The sequence below is a fragment of the Puma concolor genome, chromosome C1 (genome assembly GCF_028749965.1).
Source record: "Puma concolor isolate L17-30 chromosome C1, mPumCon1.1.hap2, whole genome shotgun sequence".
NCBI lineage: Eukaryota > Metazoa > Chordata > Mammalia > Carnivora > Felidae > Puma > Puma concolor.
This window is the reverse complement of record NC_141674.1, coordinates 218,408,018-218,427,140: the sequence shown is the minus strand read 5'-3', so window position 1 is coordinate 218,427,140 and position 19,123 is coordinate 218,408,018. Positions and strand designations below refer to the sequence as shown.

At 50.5% G+C, this 19,123-nt stretch overlaps 1 protein-coding gene across 10 annotated transcripts in view; it reads right to left on the bottom strand.

The window, feature by feature from the left end:
• Positions 1-19,123, bottom strand: part of AGAP1 (ArfGAP with GTPase domain, ankyrin repeat and PH domain 1) — a 557,314-nt gene that overhangs the window by 315,858 nt on the left and 222,333 nt on the right. For all 10 annotated transcript variants that reach the window (XM_086720009.1, XM_086720010.1, XM_086720001.1 and 7 more), the window contains one exon: positions 16,283-16,417. In XM_086720009.1, coding sequence (XP_086576135.1) covers positions 16,283-16,417 — 135 coding nt within the window. The remainder of the gene's footprint in view (positions 1-16,282; positions 16,418-19,123) is intronic.

Here is a 19,123-nt window from a genome sequence, read left to right as displayed (position 1 = left end):
TGAACCCACGAACTGCTGAGATCATGACCTGAGCCAAAACGCTTAACTGACCGAGCTACCCAGGAGCCCCTCTGAGCAGTTTTAACAAAATTACGAAACGATGCTGAGTGTTCTAAGACTTGCCCTTCAATTTGAGCCTCTGTTTCATTTGAATCTTTCGAGTTTATATTTGGCTACGTGGATACATGAGATTTAGAAATGGATCTTTGCAGAATCTGTCCTAGTTCTGTTGATTTGCCAGAAAGTGGAGGGGGACAAAAAGGGCCTATCCGGTCCTTTGTAATTTTTGTCTTTGTATATTTAACGATACCAGTTCCTTTATTTCCCATAAGAAATATACGGTGCAAAGAGAGAGACTCCCAGGTTTTCGGGCCAGTGACTTCTGGTGGCAACGACTATCTGGAGGCCGGTTTGTGGCCGCAAGCTCACTGGTGACCAGGGACGCGGGAGAGGGGGCCCCGTGCACACACGGCGGGGAGAGACAGACGCCTATGCGGGAGCGCGTCCCTCTGCACCCGGTGCTCCGGGCAGGACGTCACAGCTGACCGCACCCGGGATCTAAAAGGTAAGAGTCGAAGACGTTCTCAGCCGCAAGTGGGCATTTCTGCCAGCCGGCAGGCACCCAAGAATTCTTTACGGAACAGGTCTTGGAAGGTGGGTCTCAAGACCAGCCTTCTGTCTCTGGATTGGAAAATCCATGCTGGTAACACACAAGTTGAGGGAGGGATGCTGTGGTGTCATATCAGAAAACACAGACTTTAGAAGAAATGAAACAACACAGAGTAACTATTTTCGGGTCTTTTTAAAGCAGGTTATTTAAAAGAATATAGAATAAGGTCCCAATTTTGTTTTGAAAGTACTGAAAATCGACTCAACGGGCATTCAATAAGATGTTTCTTACTAGGTGGTGGGATCACAGGCGATTTTAACTGGCTCCTTTACAGGTTCCTGTATTGTTATAAGCGGCTGTTATTCTAGCGAGAAATACTAAAACGTTTAAATAGATGTAAATAGATAATATATAAAACACGCACAACTGTGTATTTTAACAGAAACGGACCTGGAAACGTAACTCTGAAAAGCAAAAGCCATACACAGGATGTGATGCTATTTTAGCAGCCGAGGGTCCTGCCCTCCTGCCTCACGGGGCAGACTCACTCAAGCCACAGAAAGTGCTAGCAGTGAGCTTCGGCTTCCACACCGTTACCTGAGCAGGAACACACGGCAGCGGCACATGGGGCGGTCCTCGCGGTCCTTATGCATTCGATTGCCTTTTTCCAACGGTCCCTCCTTACGTGAGCCATCGTATTTCATAGCAATTAAGTTAGCTGCGGGTTACCCAGAAGATTCCCTCTGCACATCACTTCACATCTCCAAGGGCTTCCCGATCGTCTTCAGACTGCACAACAGTGTGAGCTGGACAGACTACCTGTTTGCATTTCTTTAAGAACCTTTGGGGGGCAGAGCCTGTCGAGGACAGAGAGTAGCAAACAAAAGCAGGCGTCATGCCCGCCACCAGGCCCCTAACACCAGCCCTCAGGCACAGGCTGACGGCACGCACGCAGGACAAAGAACCCGAGGAAGGGGAGCCCCCGGGAAAAGATCCGGGGTTGTCCGTTTAGGATGTGACGGGGATTTGCACTCACGGCTCTTCTCAGTGGCCGCGCTGGCTGGGCTACGTGCGGAGGTCTAGCGTCAGGGATTGTTTAGGAGCTCAATGTACTTCTGCAGCAGGATTTCCTTGCTCCCTAAAAAATTCCATCACGCAGCTCTGGTGAAGAACGATCCCACCGCAGCGGTCAACAAGCGTCTGGCTTCAGAGCCGTGCTCATTTCCTGCGGGTCCTGGGCACCCGCCTCAGTGCCTTGCAAATGGACAAATGCAGACTTTACTAAATGCTGCGGAAGAAGCATCTAGAGCCTGGGCCAGGGCTCCGCCTACACGGCCCCTTCCCCCAAATTCTCATCTTTCAGGGGCCGGTGCAACACCCTTCCACGGCACTGAAAGACTAGACTGTGAAACCTGCTGTCCCACAGCAGAAATTTCCCCGTGTTATCTCACTTCTCCTGTTGCTCAGTGTCCGGCTGTGTTCACCCCACGCCGGGGACTGGCCTGTAGAGCTCTGGGAGTTATATTTACTTCCTTATAAATTCTAAACAGTCAGTTCGTAAGTAATCTGATAAAAGACGCCATCTGTATAGAATAGCCTGTGATTTGACAGGTTTCTCATCTGACGTAGCAAAAAGGGGAGGAAGTCCCACTGACCACGTAAAGAAATTGAAAATGTCATGAGCTGAGGCTCAGTTGGTAGTGCGGGACTCTTGATCTACGAGTTGTGAGTTGGAGCCCCACGTGGGGCACAGCGATTACGTAAATAAAATCTAAAGGGGCACCTGGGTGGCCCAGGCAGTTAAGTGTCCGACTCCTGATTTTGGCTCAGGTCGTGATCTCTTGGTTCATGAGATCGAACCCCACATGGGGCTCTGTGCTGACAGCACGGCACCTGCTTGGGGTTCTCTCTCTCCCTCTCTCTCTGCCCTCCCCCTCTTAAATGTTTTTTAAAAATCTTTGAAAAAAAAGTCATGAGCTGAGCTGCTACAATTTCTAATGGAATTTATGTAGTGGGAGAAAATAAAGGGTAAAAGCCAAAAAAAGTAAACAAGAGGAAAACAGCAGTGAGAAGCCCTCGACCTTGGGAAAGTAGAGGAAGGAAAGAAGAAAACCCTGAACCCCAAAAGTGAGGCTCTTCTACGTGCCCAGCCCACTGCAGGGCGCACGGAGAAGCAGCAGGTGGGAGCTCTCTGAAGGGCCCTCAACTCCTTCAGGGATCATAGCCACTCCTCACCACACCTCGCCTCACTTCCACAAGAGCATCTACATTTCCCAAAACCGACTGACTCCCTTCCCCCTGTCCAGGAATACCGGCCCATGGAGAACCCACGGCGTCCCACGCAGTGGGGAGGCAAGAGCCCAGCGGAGAGACCGAGAGCAGTGGCCTCACCCCAGACCTGCATGGCCACCTGCTCAGACCTGGTGTTGGACCAAGGACGCAGACCCTAGAGCGGGACACCCGGGCTGCCATCAGGCCAAAAGAACTCTTGGGGAGTTCCATTAAGAGTATGACAGACCAGGGGCGCCTGGGTGGCTCAGTCGGCTAGGCGACCGACTTCGGCTCAGGTCATGATCTCGCAGCTCGTGAGTTCGAGCCCCGCGTCGGGCTCTGTGCTGACAGCTCGGAGCCTGGAGCCTGCTTCGGATTCTGTGTCTCCCTCTCTCTCTGTCCCTCCCCTGCTCATGCTCTGTCTCTGTCTCAAAAATAAATAAATAAAAACATTAAAAAAATAATATGACAGACTAAATAATAAATGTTTATTATACTCTAGTAAAAAAAAAGTACACATCTTTTGACAAATTTTCTTCGAAGTCTTAAGTTACATACAAGGCAAAAAAAAAAAAAAATCCAAAAACAAAAAACCAAGAAGGGATTTGGGTCCCTTTAACCACAGAATATATCATTTCATCTTTATTTTGTCCTCCTCCCCATCCCAATGAATGAAACTTTACTTCTGTATTCCTGTACTGCTGATCCAGTAACTTCACACGCTTTATGGACTGTATCTTATTACAGGCCTAAACGATCTCTTAAACCACTGTGTTAGTTTTATTATGTCTGTATTCTCCACAGTGACAGCAAAGGGGAAAAATATGCCAGCGAGAACCATCCTTACGAGCTCTTTTGATGCCCCCTGGTGGCATGTCACTAAATTACAAAATCAAGTACTTGAAAGCAAACATTTCCTTTCTGCCACATTTTCATGGAGTCTCAGAGACCTCTTTATAGATCCAACGTTCTATTACCCACATATTCTATTACGTGAAGGCAGTATGTGCAGATGAACTTTTATCACACAGCTTATCGCAAATAATTCATATGTTGATTACAGTGGCACGTGTAACCCCAAATTCCCCAGTGGGGATGTGGCTCAATTTTATTTAAAATAACTAAAGGAGCGTCTTCATTCACTTCCAAGTTTTAAAATGTAATCTGCGGGGGCACCTGGGTGGCTCAGTCGTTTAAGTGTCTGACTCTTGGTTTAAGTTTGGGTCATGATCTCATGGTTCGTGGGATTGAGCCCCATGTCAGGCTCTCCTCTGACAGGGCAGAGTCGGTTTGGGATTCTCTCTCTCTCTCTCTCTCTCTCCCTCTCCCTCCCTCTCTCTCTCTCTGCCTCTCCCCACTCACTCACTCTCTCTCAAAATAAATAAACCTTAAAAAAGTGTAATCTGTGGCCTTTAACATTTCCAGAACAAAGGTAAGACCATGTGGCTGAGACAGACACACCTAGTCTCTAGTTTCTGACGGTGCTCTCTGGCAGGATGTCCTCATGGGCCCTGCCTGCTCATCTGCAAAGTGAAGGGCCAGGCTAGCCAGGCTCTCACGTCCTTCCAGACATGATACCCTACCAGTGTGCAGTTCAGGCAAGAGATGAATTTAAATGCAAAAGGCGCCTTGGTGCTGCATTTGATAACAAAATTTTGGCCCAGGTACAGGAGTATTTCTAGCATCCAGATGACCGTGTCAGTGTTGAGTATTTTTTTCTTACGGTTTACACACGAAGTAAAATGTGAGGGAGCTTCCTGAAATTCCAAAACTCAGACCAAAAAAACCCTTGGACTGCAAGAGGACAGCTGTGGGAAGAGAGAACACAGCGCCCCCTGCAGGCAGGCACGTGTACGAGGGAAAGAACTGCAGAGCGCCTCAGGGGGGTGCCACCTGACGGTGCGGGGACTGGGACAGAGAAGCTCAAGGTGCCATCGCCCGGCTCTCCTCACGGCGCCAGGCCTGACCATGCGACAGCTGGCCAGACGATCCCCCAGACGGCTCCCTTTTCTGTCAGACGGGGCTGCCGTTTGCTCGCGGGCCCAAGGCAGGGGCCAGCGTACGATGGTGGCTGAAAGTGGGTGGCATCTGAACGGCAGCCTTGAAAGGTAAGGCCACCACCACGTGCTCGAGTTACTGACGCCGGTGCCGGCGAGCCGACTCAGGATGTGACGGAGGAAAAAAGATGCGCAAGGATGAAATGGTCTTCTTCCCAGATTTTGACACATCTAACGTAAAACGATGAGGTAAGATCTTCAGGTTCGCCAGCGGGGACATGTGCTTCAAGGGCTCGGGGAACTGGTCCAGAGGGGGTCCCCGGCCGCCACTGCAGAAGGACGACCCCCGGGGGCAGTGCACCCGCGCTCCGGCTGTAGGCACGGCCGACCTGTCCCGGGACCGGGGCGGGCGTGGCCCTTCTCGGGAACTGTCCTGGGTGGAAACGAGGCTGGGTTTCCGGGGCCCCTCAAACCCCCCGGGGCACTGACACGACACGAAGCTCCGGGAAGGGTTTTCTCCACTTCCCTCAGAAGGCACCCCGCTGCGGGCGTCTGTCTCGGAGGGGACACGCGGAAGCGCACAGGTAACACCGCGGGGCCAGAAGGGCCGGACGGGGGAGGGAACCCCAGCTCCGACATCGCGGCCACACACGGAATCGGGGGCGGTCTCTGTGCCGCTCCAGCCGCAGAGAACCCCCCGGAAGCACCGAGGCCACGTCTTCAAGAGCAGCGAGGCCCATCTGCTCCCACATGTCACCTGCCACGCCAGACCTCCGAGCCCCATCTCTTGACCAAACTCCTGCCTGCCAAAAAGGAGCTGCTTTTTACACTGAGAGACAAACCTAGTAAAAACAGTATTTTGAAGAATAAAAAAAAAAAAAAAATACCACTATGATTCTTTTCTATCTATAAATGATGAACGTTTCTGAACAGAAAATACCCAGTGTGGCCAGGGTACAGAAAAAGGAGGCCTGAGCGGGGACGACTCCCTGGACGATTTGGGGACAGTGAGGACCGAAAGCCATAAGGCCACGCGGGCCACTGAGCCGGCAGTCTCCCCTCCAGAGCGGTCTCTTAAAGAAAGGATTAAGGATGGAGACAAAGACTTAAACAGAGAGCCCTCCACCCAGGCCCTGAGCCTGAATCAAATACATAAATGGGGAGGGGGGACAACCAAATACCTACCAGGCGACTGGACCAAAAAAGTAGTTGTATTCACTTAATGGAACTCAATGGAATAATGAGAAAACTACTGTAGAAAAAGTACGGATGTAATCAAGCACGTTCTCCAACGTCGCGAGGCCTGATAACCCACTTTCTCCGAACACTCGGGCATGCACGCGGCCACACACCCCACCCCGTAACAACGACAGCCCTCGGGCGGTGGTGTTGGGGGCGGTCTTTACTTCCGTATCTCATATTCTTTAAAAACCTCGTCGGGGTGCCTGGGTGGCGCAGTCGGTTAAGCGTCCGACTTCAGCCAGGTCACGATCTCGCTGTCCGTGAGTTCGAGCCCCGCGTCAGGCTCTGGGCTGATGGCTCAGAGCCTGGAGCCTGTTTCTGATTCTGCGTCTCCCTCTCTCTCTGCCCCTCCCCCGTTCATGCTCTGTCTCTCTCTGTCCCAAAAATAAATAAACGTTGAAAAAAAAAAAATTAAAAAAAAAAAAAAAACCTCGTCTTTAGCCAATCGCACAAATCCAACTTAGTCATCAAAGCTTTTAGCCTATTTTTCTTCACACAAACACGGCTTCAACCCGCTCCGCACGGCGGACTTCTCCCTGAAGCCCGGGAGATTCCATACACCTGCCGGTGTGCCCTCTTCTCTTCACAAAGTCTGCAGTGACGCTGCGTGAACCACACGGGCCAACTGCAGACCCCAGGCCTGCCTCGGGGGAGGCCCGGCACCTGCTCCGAGTTGGACCCCCGGGCACTCTTGGAGGTGACACTGACCAGCACCCTCCCCCGCCCAGCTCAGGAATATGCACAGGTATCAGCGCCCGTGGAGTAAAGCTACGCCTTCCAGTGTCAAAGACTTTCACAACTTTCCTCCCTGGAGGATTCCTCTTCCTTCTCTCTCATGAACACAACATATTGGGGCTGCTAATCCAGTCATTAGCGGACAATTCCTCAGTGAATGGAGGCTACTCAGAATCTGGCTATGTCCGTATTCTCTAGGGGGAAATAATGTTGTAAAATAAACCAGACTCCACAGTCAGAGAAAGACAAATATCATATGACTTCACTCACATGTGGATTTTAAGAGACAAAACAGAAGAAGAACATAAGGGAAGGGGAGCAAAAATAATATAAAAAGAGGGAGGGGGACGAAACCTAAGAGACTCAAATACAGAGAACAAACTGAGGGTTGCTGGAGGGGTTGGGGGTGGGGGGGGGTGGGCCAAATGGGGGAGGGGCATCAAGGAAGACACTTGTTGGGATGAGCACTGGGTGTCATACAAGGGGATGAGTCACTGGTATCTACTACTCCTGAAATCTTTATTGCACTACACGCTAACTAGCTTCAATGTGAATTAAAAATATAGAAAGAAAGAAAGAAGAAAAAAAATTAACAGAAGACTTCAAAATAAGTTGGAAACACCAGCTACGAAGTAGAACAATTTCCGACTATGCTTTTTAAGTAATATTTTTGTATTCTTTTGATCAGAGGCGGCAGAGGGTTAAATAGGTCAAAAAGTACATCACCGTTTCGTCATTTTAAAAACATTAGGAAGAGCAGAATCCCGTGGCATCGTGAACAGATTATGAACAAAAATAAAAGCCATTTGTATGCATTAATGATACATCAAACTAATTCAAGCTGGCTCAAGCCGTTATCAGAATCCTGGGGCACATCCCAGCTCCGAGGCCACAGCAGGCAAGTATTAACACAACCATTTTCTGTGTCATTGATAAAATTAATTCCAGGAGCAAAAGATAGGGGTCTTAACATGAAAATCAGGATAAAGCACACGTACTAGGAGCGATGGCAGTGTGTGAGTTAAAGCTGGCGTCTATATGCACACGTGTGGGGACTGGTGCCCGCACGAGGCTGCCGGTAAGGGAAACACAGCACAAAATGTTCCCGACTTAGGGTAAGAAACCACCAGGGTGGAGCAAAGCTTCTAGTAACACAGTAAGTCCACAAAACTGTGAAACAGAAGATTATTTATGGTCTCTTGTTGTTTGTAATAACATCAATCTTGGTATCAATCAAGACTTTAAGAGGACTTCTTTGGATGTTATTTTTGAAAGAATCAAAACGCCTTTTTCCTTGTAATGCTCCCCTCTACCCCACCATAAATGAGTTTAAGAATTACCGACTTTCAGGGCACCTGGGTGGCTCAGTCGGTGAAGCGTCCGACTTCGGCTCAGGTCACGATCTCGTGGTCCGTGAGTTTGAGCCCCGTGTCGGGCTCTGTGCTGACAGCTCGGAGCCTGGAGCCTGTTTCAGATTCTGTGTCTCCCTCTCTCTCTGACCCTCCCCTGTTCATGCTCTGTCTCTCCCTGTCTCAAAAATGAATAAACGTTAAAAAAAAATTTTTTTTTTAAATTATCGAGTTTCACACATAACTCTGTATCGTTAGGGCCAGCAGCTACAGTCGGTGAATCATACCCATAATTGAGATATTGCCCCCTACCTAAACATTTTCCCTTTGGATATATGATTTTAGGCGAATCAACTGATATTCAAAGGACATAATCCCTCTTGAGAAGTCCAGCCTCTGGGTCCACTGATCAGTTCAACGGGTGAGAGAGAAACTCTCAAAACGGAGTTTCTGGACAAAGAGACTCCAAACAAGAAACAAGCTGGTATCATACTTGTGTCCAATTCAAAACAGTATCTTAAAACACTCAGATTATTCCAAGGTCATCACCTTCAACAAGTTCTCAAATGAGCCCTGACAGTGCTCCCTGTCACCCGGTCACTAGTCTCAGCTTAACTTAACAAATTCCCCGTTTGTCAGGCAGATCAAGTGCCAGATGTCTGGCTCGTCCATAACACGTATGTTCACAGCTTCTCAACTCCAAGAAGTTTTGAACTCAAACTTTTTTCCCCTGAAAATACTAATTCAAAACTTCTTTTGTTATTCTCTTGGTTTTGCTTTTGCTTTTTTTTAGCCCCTGAAAATATGACTTACTACAGCTAATGCTGATTATTTTAGCTTTGGTATTATTTCATTTTGTGATTTAACCTCGTTATAGAGAAAGCATCTCTGTAAGAAATAAACCAAATTTAAAAGTGCTGGAGAGGGGCACTTGGGTGGCGCAGTCGGTTAAGCGTCCGACTTCAGTCAGGTCATGATCTTGCGGTCTGTGAGTTCGAGCCCCGCGTCAGGCTCTGGGCTGATGGCTCAGAGCCTGGAGCCTGTTTCTGATTCTGTGTCTCCCTCTCTCTCCACCCTCCCCCGCTCATGCACTGTCTCTCTCTCAGAAATAAACATTAAAAAAATGCACGTATATAAAGGGTACTGACAACGTCACGCTTCATACAACGAATCAGTGTAAATCATTCACGCGCTTTCCCATCCAAACATAACCGAGGGTTACGGCAGAAACAGAAAGACCCACCCAAAGCTACAGATTCTTCCTCACCGCGCATATATGCTTCCCACCCACAGCCTCGACCCAAAGTCTACTTTGTGTTAACACCAGCTAGGTATCTCTTCCATTTAATGAGAGGTTATAAACAACGGGCCAGACATGGCTCTTTTGGAATCAACTCGCAGGTTCTAACTTCCATGGGATCCGACCACATTAGAAGCCACCAGGCAGCGACAGGCAATGACGTTTGTGGTTAATGATGACAGCAGAACGACGGCCAAACTGGGGCCACGCCCGTGGCACTGGACTCAACCAATTCCCTGTAGAGGAAACTGTTGAGTGTTTTCCTTCTCTTCCTTTCTCCCGTTTGGGCCATATGTACGTAACTCTCACCCTTGTTCTTAGGAACTTCTAAAATACTAACCCCCTAGGGGTGCCTGGGTGGCTGAGGTGGTTAAGCGTCCGACTCTTGATTTCGGCTCAGGTCATGATCTCACGGTTCGTGGGTACGAGCTCCGTGTCAGGCTCTGCACTGGGACTGCTTGGGATTCTCTCTCTCCCTCTCTCTCTGCCTGCCCTCTGCTCTCTGTTTCTCTCTCTCACGATAAATAAATAAACATTAAAAAACAAATTTCAATATGAACGCCCCTGAATAAAGTGTAATTTAAGCAGCTGAAATTTACCCCGTCATAATATAAACTAACTACCCATCTGTCCCGGGAAGTCTTGAATGTACAACTTTTCGGTACAGTGGGGGGGCAGTGAGCATGCTCCAAGGGCTGGGGGGGGGGGGGGGGGGCGGGGCATGGGGACACGGGGCCAGTGATGGGCACAGAGGCACAGACAAAGCCATGGTCAGAAAAGGACAAACAGACACTTCAGGACTCAGTTCACCTTTTCCGTATGTATTATTAAATGCCAATGTACACAGACATACGGCTTGCCTTTAAATGTGAAAAGTCTTACTTCTGAAAGCACTCCTCTGGAAAAAGAAATTTACCAAACATAAAAATAAATGGACTCCAATCTAATCTCAACACAATAAAGAGAAAAACAGCAGCCACAACACAAATAATAAAAGAGGCCACCCCCACAATGGAAATTACGCTGGTTCCAAGAAAGCATGGAATAGGCCTAATTGACACATCCTTTAGCGGCACAAACAAAAGACGGCGGCGTCAGCAAAACACCACGCGGCACTCGGAGCAAAGTCCCTGAAGATTGCTCCCACTTAATGATGCTCTAATACATGCAATTAGGTTGTACAAACCGGGCTCGTGAACACAGTTACTCCCATGCTGGACGCTCCCGTAATGAGGACCAGGCAGCCGCATACAACTCATGGGAAATGGGATTCTGTGCACATCAGGATTTCCGTCTTTGGGAGCGAAGGCCAGAAAGCAAAGGGAGGCTCCCTGACTTCCTGAAAACCCCTGGGCCAGTCACACAGCCCCTCCCGGCTCAGCCCGTAGCACGGGGGTCCCCGCGCCCAGGTGAGCCATCCGCAGGCCAGGGGGCGCCTAGGGAACAGCTTCTTACGAAAGTGCTTTGCAGAGCGTGAACCGCAACACGGTTGTAAAGAGCTGGCGTGACGGTGCTGGGAGCCTGATGTGGGTCCTCCCAGAACGGGACCACGCCGTCAGACAGAGGTCCGTCCACAGGACAGCGCACGTCGGCGTGTAACTCCCGGAAGCCCGAGCGCAAGCCCGGGTTATGGCAGCACCAGCAATGGGCAGACAGAGCCCTCTAATGCCGTCGCCCAGCCTCTCCACCCACACGCACCTAAAACCGAACCGTTTCTTATGAATGCAACGCAGATCATCTATTCTAGAGTGAACAGTCTTCCACGTGGGAACTGGACAGTGTCCAGTTCGTAACTGGATGACACGGTGACAAAACTCGGCAGCCCTGGGGAGAGTCAAGCTGACAGATGGTAATTTGTAATTTATCCAGATCTTGGTCAGTACGGATCTTGACCGGGTCTGACAATTACTGTCAGAGCAGAATAGGTTGCAGACAGGCTGTCCTATTGTCCTACGAATACAAGCTGAAGAAGGTAGGGAGTTTAAGCTTTCCAGGGGAGTGTGCTTTAATGTCTAATAGGATGCTTTCGGTGGGATTTAACAAATGACTACAACTTCAGAATATATGTGCTCAGAATACTGAATTCGGTATACAAAACAGCCAGTGTCCAGATGCATTACAGGAAACCCACATAGAAAACGATACTGCTTTACAATACAGACAAATCTATCAGCTCATTTTAGGAGAGGGAGCGAGGGAGAGAGGGCAAGGGCATAAAAGGGCTTGGGTAAGGACAAACTAAATTCTTTTGTACTACCACCAAAGTTCTACTCATTCTGTACGAAAGGGAAACCACTTTTCTTTAGACGTCAGGGATCTTTAAAACACCATATACCAGTCAGATCCCATCATTAAAAAATTATAAGATATACTCCCCCCCCCAAAAAAACGTAGGGATTCTATTGGCTCTATGCCAAAAAATGTCAAAACAAACAACAAACTGATTCTACCTCCTGCTTAGTTGGAATGAGGGAACTACGCTGTGGCATTTCACTACACCCGACACACGGCCATCACACAGGCACCGTCGTCGAAGCAAAACAAACTATAAGCGAGGACATTCAACGTAGGATAGGAAATTTCAAAAAGAGAACATAATTCACCATTTCCAAAAACCCACTTTGAGGGAACGAAAATCCCCAATGCTCCCTCATGAAGATAAGGCGGCAGGGTCCACTTTCTTCCTCCCAAGATGGCGCACGTTGATGGTCTAAGGGGCCCTTCGACCGCGTACACACATGAGTTTTTACCTTTCGGCACTGCTCGGCCTTCGAGGGGAGGAATCTATTTTTGTCACTAAGTCCTAAGCATCGTAGGTTGTCCCTGAACATCTAGGTTGAAAACTCCCACCACCCCTAGCCGGAGACTCATCTAACATGGCACAAAAGATGTGCCACTGCAAGGCCTTCTCCCACTCAGCTTGTTGCCTTAGGAAGTGAGGGAAACCCTTCTTCAGTAAGAATCCTAACATCAGAGGAATGACGTCTACAGAGAATGAACTTTATTCTCCTGTAATCCTGTATCTTCATGTCTCCAGGCCCTGAGAGAACAGACAACCAGGGGCTTCTGAAAAATCTAATGCTGACCCAGAAATCACCATTATAATGTTAAAAATACAAAAGCTTGTAGCTGATCTCCCAGACACGACCGGGGGCAAACAGAACTGCACAGAATTAGACAGACTGAGAGACATGGGGGGTGGGGGGGTGGGCACGTGCAGCCCCAGGTTGCCTCAATCCCCTCTGGTCCAGACTTTGGTGGCCCAGGGCTCCCGTAGGGCTCTCCAAACAGATGGGTAACCACGCCCCCATGAGACCCAGCAGCCCAGATGCAAAACCGGTGAGCACGTGCATTCTCAGAAGGTGAATCTTATTTATAAGACCCCCTGTGGAGCCCAGATAGTTCTGCCGTGCGAGCCACACACACTCAGCAGGAGTCGGGTCAAGGGTGATCCCGAACCTCTGCGAGCAGGTGACAAAAAGCAACCTTGTCCGTCACTCACCCCCTCCACCCTAGGGCAAGGTGCAAGCTTAGGTCTCTGGGTACTTGAATTTTCACCTCGCCAAGGCCCTCCCTGTTCTCTACCCCAAACCAAAGGCACGGTGCAGGCAATGCTGGTGCTCAGGTGAGGGACTCAAAGAATAAACAAATGAACAAATGGATCCATCTACCTCCCTGCCTCCTGACACCGCTGGGGCTCGTAAGGATGCTCCCTCCTGAATTACTTTCCGAGAGCCATTTGAAAACGACACCATGGAGAGAAGAGCAAACATTCTGTCTTCAGTTTTAGGACACTAAGAAGACAAAGTTAAAGAAGCAAAGACTAAAAGTCCCTGGTATCTTAAAGAAGAAACCTGGGGAGCCAGGGGACTAGAATGCTTGGCCGGCAGGGGCAGGTACAAATAAGGTCTTGCTGGGGTAACAGTCCGGCCTCTGTTTTTTTCTCCAGCAATAAGCTAAACCTTACAAAGAAACCATGTGCCCCTTCTTTCTCCTTCTACGATGCAACGGTAAAGAGTGCGTAAATAAAAACAAGTCCTAAGGCTTGCCAGAAAACCGAAAGACAAATCCACATGAACAGTGTCTGTGAGTGTGCAGTGAACCTGCGTCCCTGAAGCCACTCTGCCCAGCCTTCCCCCAGGTGAGTGGGCAGGACCCAGGTCCCTGCTGTGTAATGACAGGATGGTTAAGGCTCTGGGCTCGTGGTCCCAAGACAGGCGTCCAATCCAGGCCCAAAGCTTTTGGTCCAGCTACGTCATGTTTCTGAGCCTTGATTTCTTGAACTCTGAACCCTACGGGGTGTTTTTTCCTTAAAGATTAATACAGATTCTTAACGTTCACGATTTCTAAGTACCAAGCGCAATCTCCACTCAGTCAAGAACTTTTATCGGTAACAATTAAGGAGTTTATGTGTGACCCAATAAAAAGATATACCACATAATTACCCTACAAAATAAGAGTAAACCCTTATTTTTTTTTTAAGTTTTATTTACCTATTTTAAGAGAGAGAGAGAGAGAGAGAGAGAGAGAGAGAGAGAGAGAGAGAGAGAGAGAATCCCAAGCAGACTCTGCCCAACGCGGGGCTCAAACCCACAAACCACGAGATCATGACCTGAGCCAAAACGAAGAGTCAGTTGCTTAATCGACTCAGCCACCCAGGTGCCCCGACTCTAATTTTATTTTTCAAACTTATCTTCATATAAAGATATTTTAAGGACAAAATCACAACAGTCACAAGCTGTCAGATCGTGAGCCTTATTTCCTTTTCTGACTCTGTACAATCCAAATGTTTAACGGGAAGGCATTATTTCTAAAAGTAGAAGTAACAAAACGAACGTATTGAAAATCTCCTAAGCCTGGGAAAACTCCCAAGAGCATAACGTGCTTCACCATTCAAATCCCAACAACAGCAACACCTTAATATTACGTGAGATGATGATGTTTGGAAAGGCCCTTCCCCTCCCCTTGCTGGCATCCCAACTTGCAGACAACAAAGTGCTTCTGCACACACTCTGGAGGCAGGGCAGGGACGCATAACAATCTTGGCCTCCCCTACTATTTACTAATTCTTAGGATTATGATGTATGCGTTCACTTACTTACGGGAAGTTCATGTTTGCGATAAATGCACAAGTAAGGCAATCATTGCGGAGAATAAGCTCACCCATACAAGGAAATTCTGAACATCCCCATCAGGGACCGACGCGCTTTCCACCAAGGGCCAGAGGGTCCCCGTTTCAAGCTTCGTGGGGCCCTGACATCTTAGTTGCCACCACTCAACTGAGCAGCGGTAACAAAAGCGGCCCAGCCGGGGCCACCGAAACCACTACTTACAGAAACAGGCTGTTGGCCAGATTTGGTCGTGGGCTCAAGCTTGGGGACCTTCACGTGTGACAGTTTGGTCGCACAGGGTTTGGGCTGCTTGGTGGAAGACGGCGAGCCTGCCCCACGGGACACCCTCCCGGGACCCCACACGCTTCCTGCGGGGCTCTTGACGGGCGACCCTTCAAGGTGCTGCAAACACGGGCCTGCACGGGCGCCACGGGGGGCCCCACCACCCAGCAGGGATGGGTACAGCCCGAGGGGGCCCCCAAACGTGCGGGGCAGGAGGAAGGGCCGGGAGACCCCAGGACCCTCAGCGGGATGCTGCGACTTCCGAACGGGCCCTGGGGAGACAGTGAAGACCACGGGTACAAAGGTCTCTGGAAGACACGTTGTGAGAAGGGGGGAGGATGGGCCACTGCACAAAGAAAAGAGGCCGAAAGCCTAGAGCATGGCGGTGCTTAAGGAAAGGGGAAGAAAACGTGCTGTGTGGAAACGGTAACCTTTGCGATGTAATGAAACAGGTCACAGTGTGCAATTCCTACAGCCCCGACTGAAAACGAATCCGGACATTTAGACGAGCGTTCGCACGTTGTCCCGCAAGCGCAGGCCTGTCATTACGACTCGCACTGGTGCCCGGCAAGGCCGGGGTGACCCGGCGGCTCGGGCGGTCTGCTCTGCCGCCGCGGATGTGAGCCCGAGCAGGGGGGTGACCCGGGATTTAGTCCCCACGACCACGACCACGACCAGAAGCGGAACCCTCCAGAGGAAGCGGCTTTCCCCCAGACCTTCCTGACACCCCCCTCCCCCCTAGACCAGAGAAGCCAAGTCTCCATCCACCCCACCCCCTTCCCAGCCCACACCTGGCATCGGAGTCTGTGCCCGTGGTGCTGGCCCCCCCCCCCCCCCATATGGAACCCTGCGCTGCTCCCGGAGAGCCTCCTGTCTGACGCCCCCTGTCCCGGGGGTCCGGGATTAGCAGGGGGGTCACTAATGAACTCAGTCACAAAGAAACAATTCCTGCCCCATGGCGCTGGCTCCCAGCCACGGGTCGGAACGATGTGCGATTGGGCTTTTGTTCTGTTTTGGGTTTTTTTGGTCCACGCTTGGCTCTCTTTACTCTTTCTGTTTATCCTCCTCAAAGCCCAACATGCGATATGTAGACCATTTTTAGGAACAAGCCTGAATTAAGAACCAGTAGCCACGGCGGAGAAGAGACGGCAAACGTTTCAAGTCCGCCACACCGCGCGCAGAAACCTGCAAATGTCTGACCCTGAACGCCAAGGTCACGGAGCGCCTGCGAAGGGGCTTGGGGGGGGGGGGCGGCGGCCTGCGGCTTTTGAACATGCGCACAGGCAGCCGAAAGCCCCCTCTGGACGGGAGCGGGGCCAGCGGTCACGTGGACGGGCCCCGCCCACCGGGGAGTCGGTGCTGCGACGGCCGCGGGGGGCGCTTACCGTCCTGGAAGACGCGCTCCACGTTCAGCCCGTACGTGGCACACGTCTCGTAGTACGTGCACCTCTTCAGGTCGCTGGACAGCTTCCGCGCCCTAGCGTCGTCGATGACCCGCGGGTTCGTGGAACTTATGGCATCTGGAACAGACGAGCAAAGACAGGGTGACCACGAGTAGCTCGGGTGCTTCCCGCAACTTAAGGACCTGGGGTTTTTAAAACCTAGCTTACCCTCCAAGTAATAATCTCAAACATTTTATTAGAGTCATCCTTTGTAAAAATCCGTTTCAGAGGATCCTGCTTCTGAAATTTGGGACAAAAGGACGCCTAGGAAGACCAGAAGGAAGGCGTGAGAGTTAAATGTGGCTCCGGGGGAAAATAAAAGGGAAAAAGACACCCCACGCTCGGTATTTGCAGGTGACTTTCGGTGCAAGAAGCATCCTGCGAAATGCGTTCTATGAGCAGAATTCCTACAGGTGCAGCCATTCACCCGTTCGGTGCGTGTCCACAGAGCCACCCTTAGGTGTCTGGTCCTGTTCCAGGCACAGGGCTACCCCAGTGAACACACAAAAATCTGTGCTTCACGGAGGGGCTACCAGGTCAGCCAGGGAGGGAGAGGTGGGCCGGGGAGAGAGGGGTCAGCTGGGGAGGGAGGCAGAGAACGGGGCGCAGATGGGGAGCAACCTTGAACCATACAGTGTGGCCACCAGAGCCACGTCAGGCAGGGAAGGAGGTCGAAGGTCCGTGTGCTCAGTGTGATTTTCAGGGCAGCCCCATCTACAGGAAGGCGGCAGGGCCAACCAGCCACTACCTGCGGGGGAGAGCGCCTGGTGTGTTTAAAGGAGACTGAGGCAGGAGTGGGAAGGGAGGTGGGGCAGTCGGGGGTTGTTAGTTCCAACAAAGCCGCTCCTGGGCAGACCCACTTCCTACAGGATCTATGTACAGATGGGGACGTCTGAGCAGCAAAGCAGACGTGTCAGGCACCTGCCACCAGTCCCCGAAAAAAGGAATACTCAGCCCTTATTAGCTCAGTGTCCCAGATGCGTCCTATCATGAGTTCCCAGGGAGTTGCTAAGTGCCAGCCTCGTGCCTGGCACACACCAACGCAGGAAGGCCAAGATGTTAAGGCTACGGAGCTAGGTGTGAGACAGCAGGCACTCTTCGGGGACTTTTCCTGCTGTGAAGCTTTCTCAGCGGCATAAAGGCTCCCGAGCTACAGGAAACGCCCAGCTGCTCTTTAAACAAAAATCCACTGGTGGGATTTTCCCTACTACCCAGAGGAGGTGCAGCACAAGAGAAGACCTACGAGGCAGCCACAACCTTATATGTTTTGTTTACTTGGGGGCAGGAAGCGCATAAAAAAGGGGCATCTTAAGGGAAGAATTTATTCATTTTTCCCCTCTCTTTCTCTTTTTTCTTACTTTGCTTCCTATCTTACCTTCAGCCCTATGGAACAGGCCTGACCTGACAGTTTCCCTCAGAGAAATCAAGACTGACTCTGATTCATACCTCTTTTGCGGACAAAGACCTGCGCCATCTCGAGAGATATTCCGGAACATTCCCTGGCAAGGTCTGTTACAGGGATTTGTTCAAAGAACATCTATCTTGCCCTGTCTTGCCTTACAGGTTAACAAATTTGGCTTAAATTTCGCAACACTTAAGAAAAAGATGTATTTTTTTTTTAAAGGTGTAAACATCTTTTAAGGAAACAGGAGGGAAAAAAGCTTGAAATCTGTCAATCCGGCTGATGATTTATCGCCACCTGGAGTCCCGGACACTTCCACGGCCCCCTTTCCTCAGTGGGATGCCCACCCCGCTTCCGTCCCGTCTCATCTTCCCAGGTACAGCGACACGTCACAGGTGTGGCCGTGTCGTATCTGCACCTCGTTTCAGTCAGGGCGACACAAGCCTTGTTTTTCGTTCCATCCTAACTCTGTATCCTTTCAGGGCTCGTGCCTTTCTCTCAAATAAATTTAATCTGCAGGCATTTAAAATAGAACCTGCTCGTCAAACATTACACAGCCGCCTCATTCGGAAATGTCTTGTGCCCTGACGGGACCTTCACACGGGCTCCCTGGCTCCACGAGTGGACACGTATTCCCACAGAGCCCCTCCTCCCGCCTGTGGATGAGGCGGCGCCACATGCCAGGCGTCCTTAAAGAATGAACATAATTGTTCATCTTTCCCATTCCAGAACCTCCTACCTCCAGGCCAACCCCAAACATGAGGGAGAGAAGCTCAGAGTCCCTCATCTATAACCTGACCCACCTTGTATCTCCGGCATCCCACAAAACCTGTGCAAAAGCACAACAAACGAGCAGGCTTCACAGAAAGCAAGTCTGTGAGCAGTAAAAAGTACCTGGGAGTGGAACCTTCCAGAAAGCCCACACTCACTCCACCATCTCGCCACTGGGGGGCGTCTGGGGCACTCTGGAAATTAAAGGTCTGATTAAGGACCAAGAGGAACTTGCCTAATTGCTAATACTCACTCACGTCCCATTCGTTTGGGACGGGGCTATGCTGAAGTATGAACGACGTCTCACAAACGAGTGTGAGGAGACTGCCAGGAATCCCTCCTCCACCCGGGCTCCCTGGCTCAGGTGCTCACTCACCCGGGGCCTCTTCAGACAAAATGCGCTCACTCAACAGATGCTTCCACCGCCAGCAGGAATAAAAAGGGGTAGGTCTTGTAGTCAGGGACCACGTTAGGGCCTCCCCAGAGCCTCTACGGAGCCTTCCGTCAGCCTCCTCTACAAACACATGGACCATCCTGGTGGGGGACATGGATATGCCCTCCTTCGGCTGAGGTGGGACACAGACAGCCCCGCTTATCCCCAAGGAAGGGAA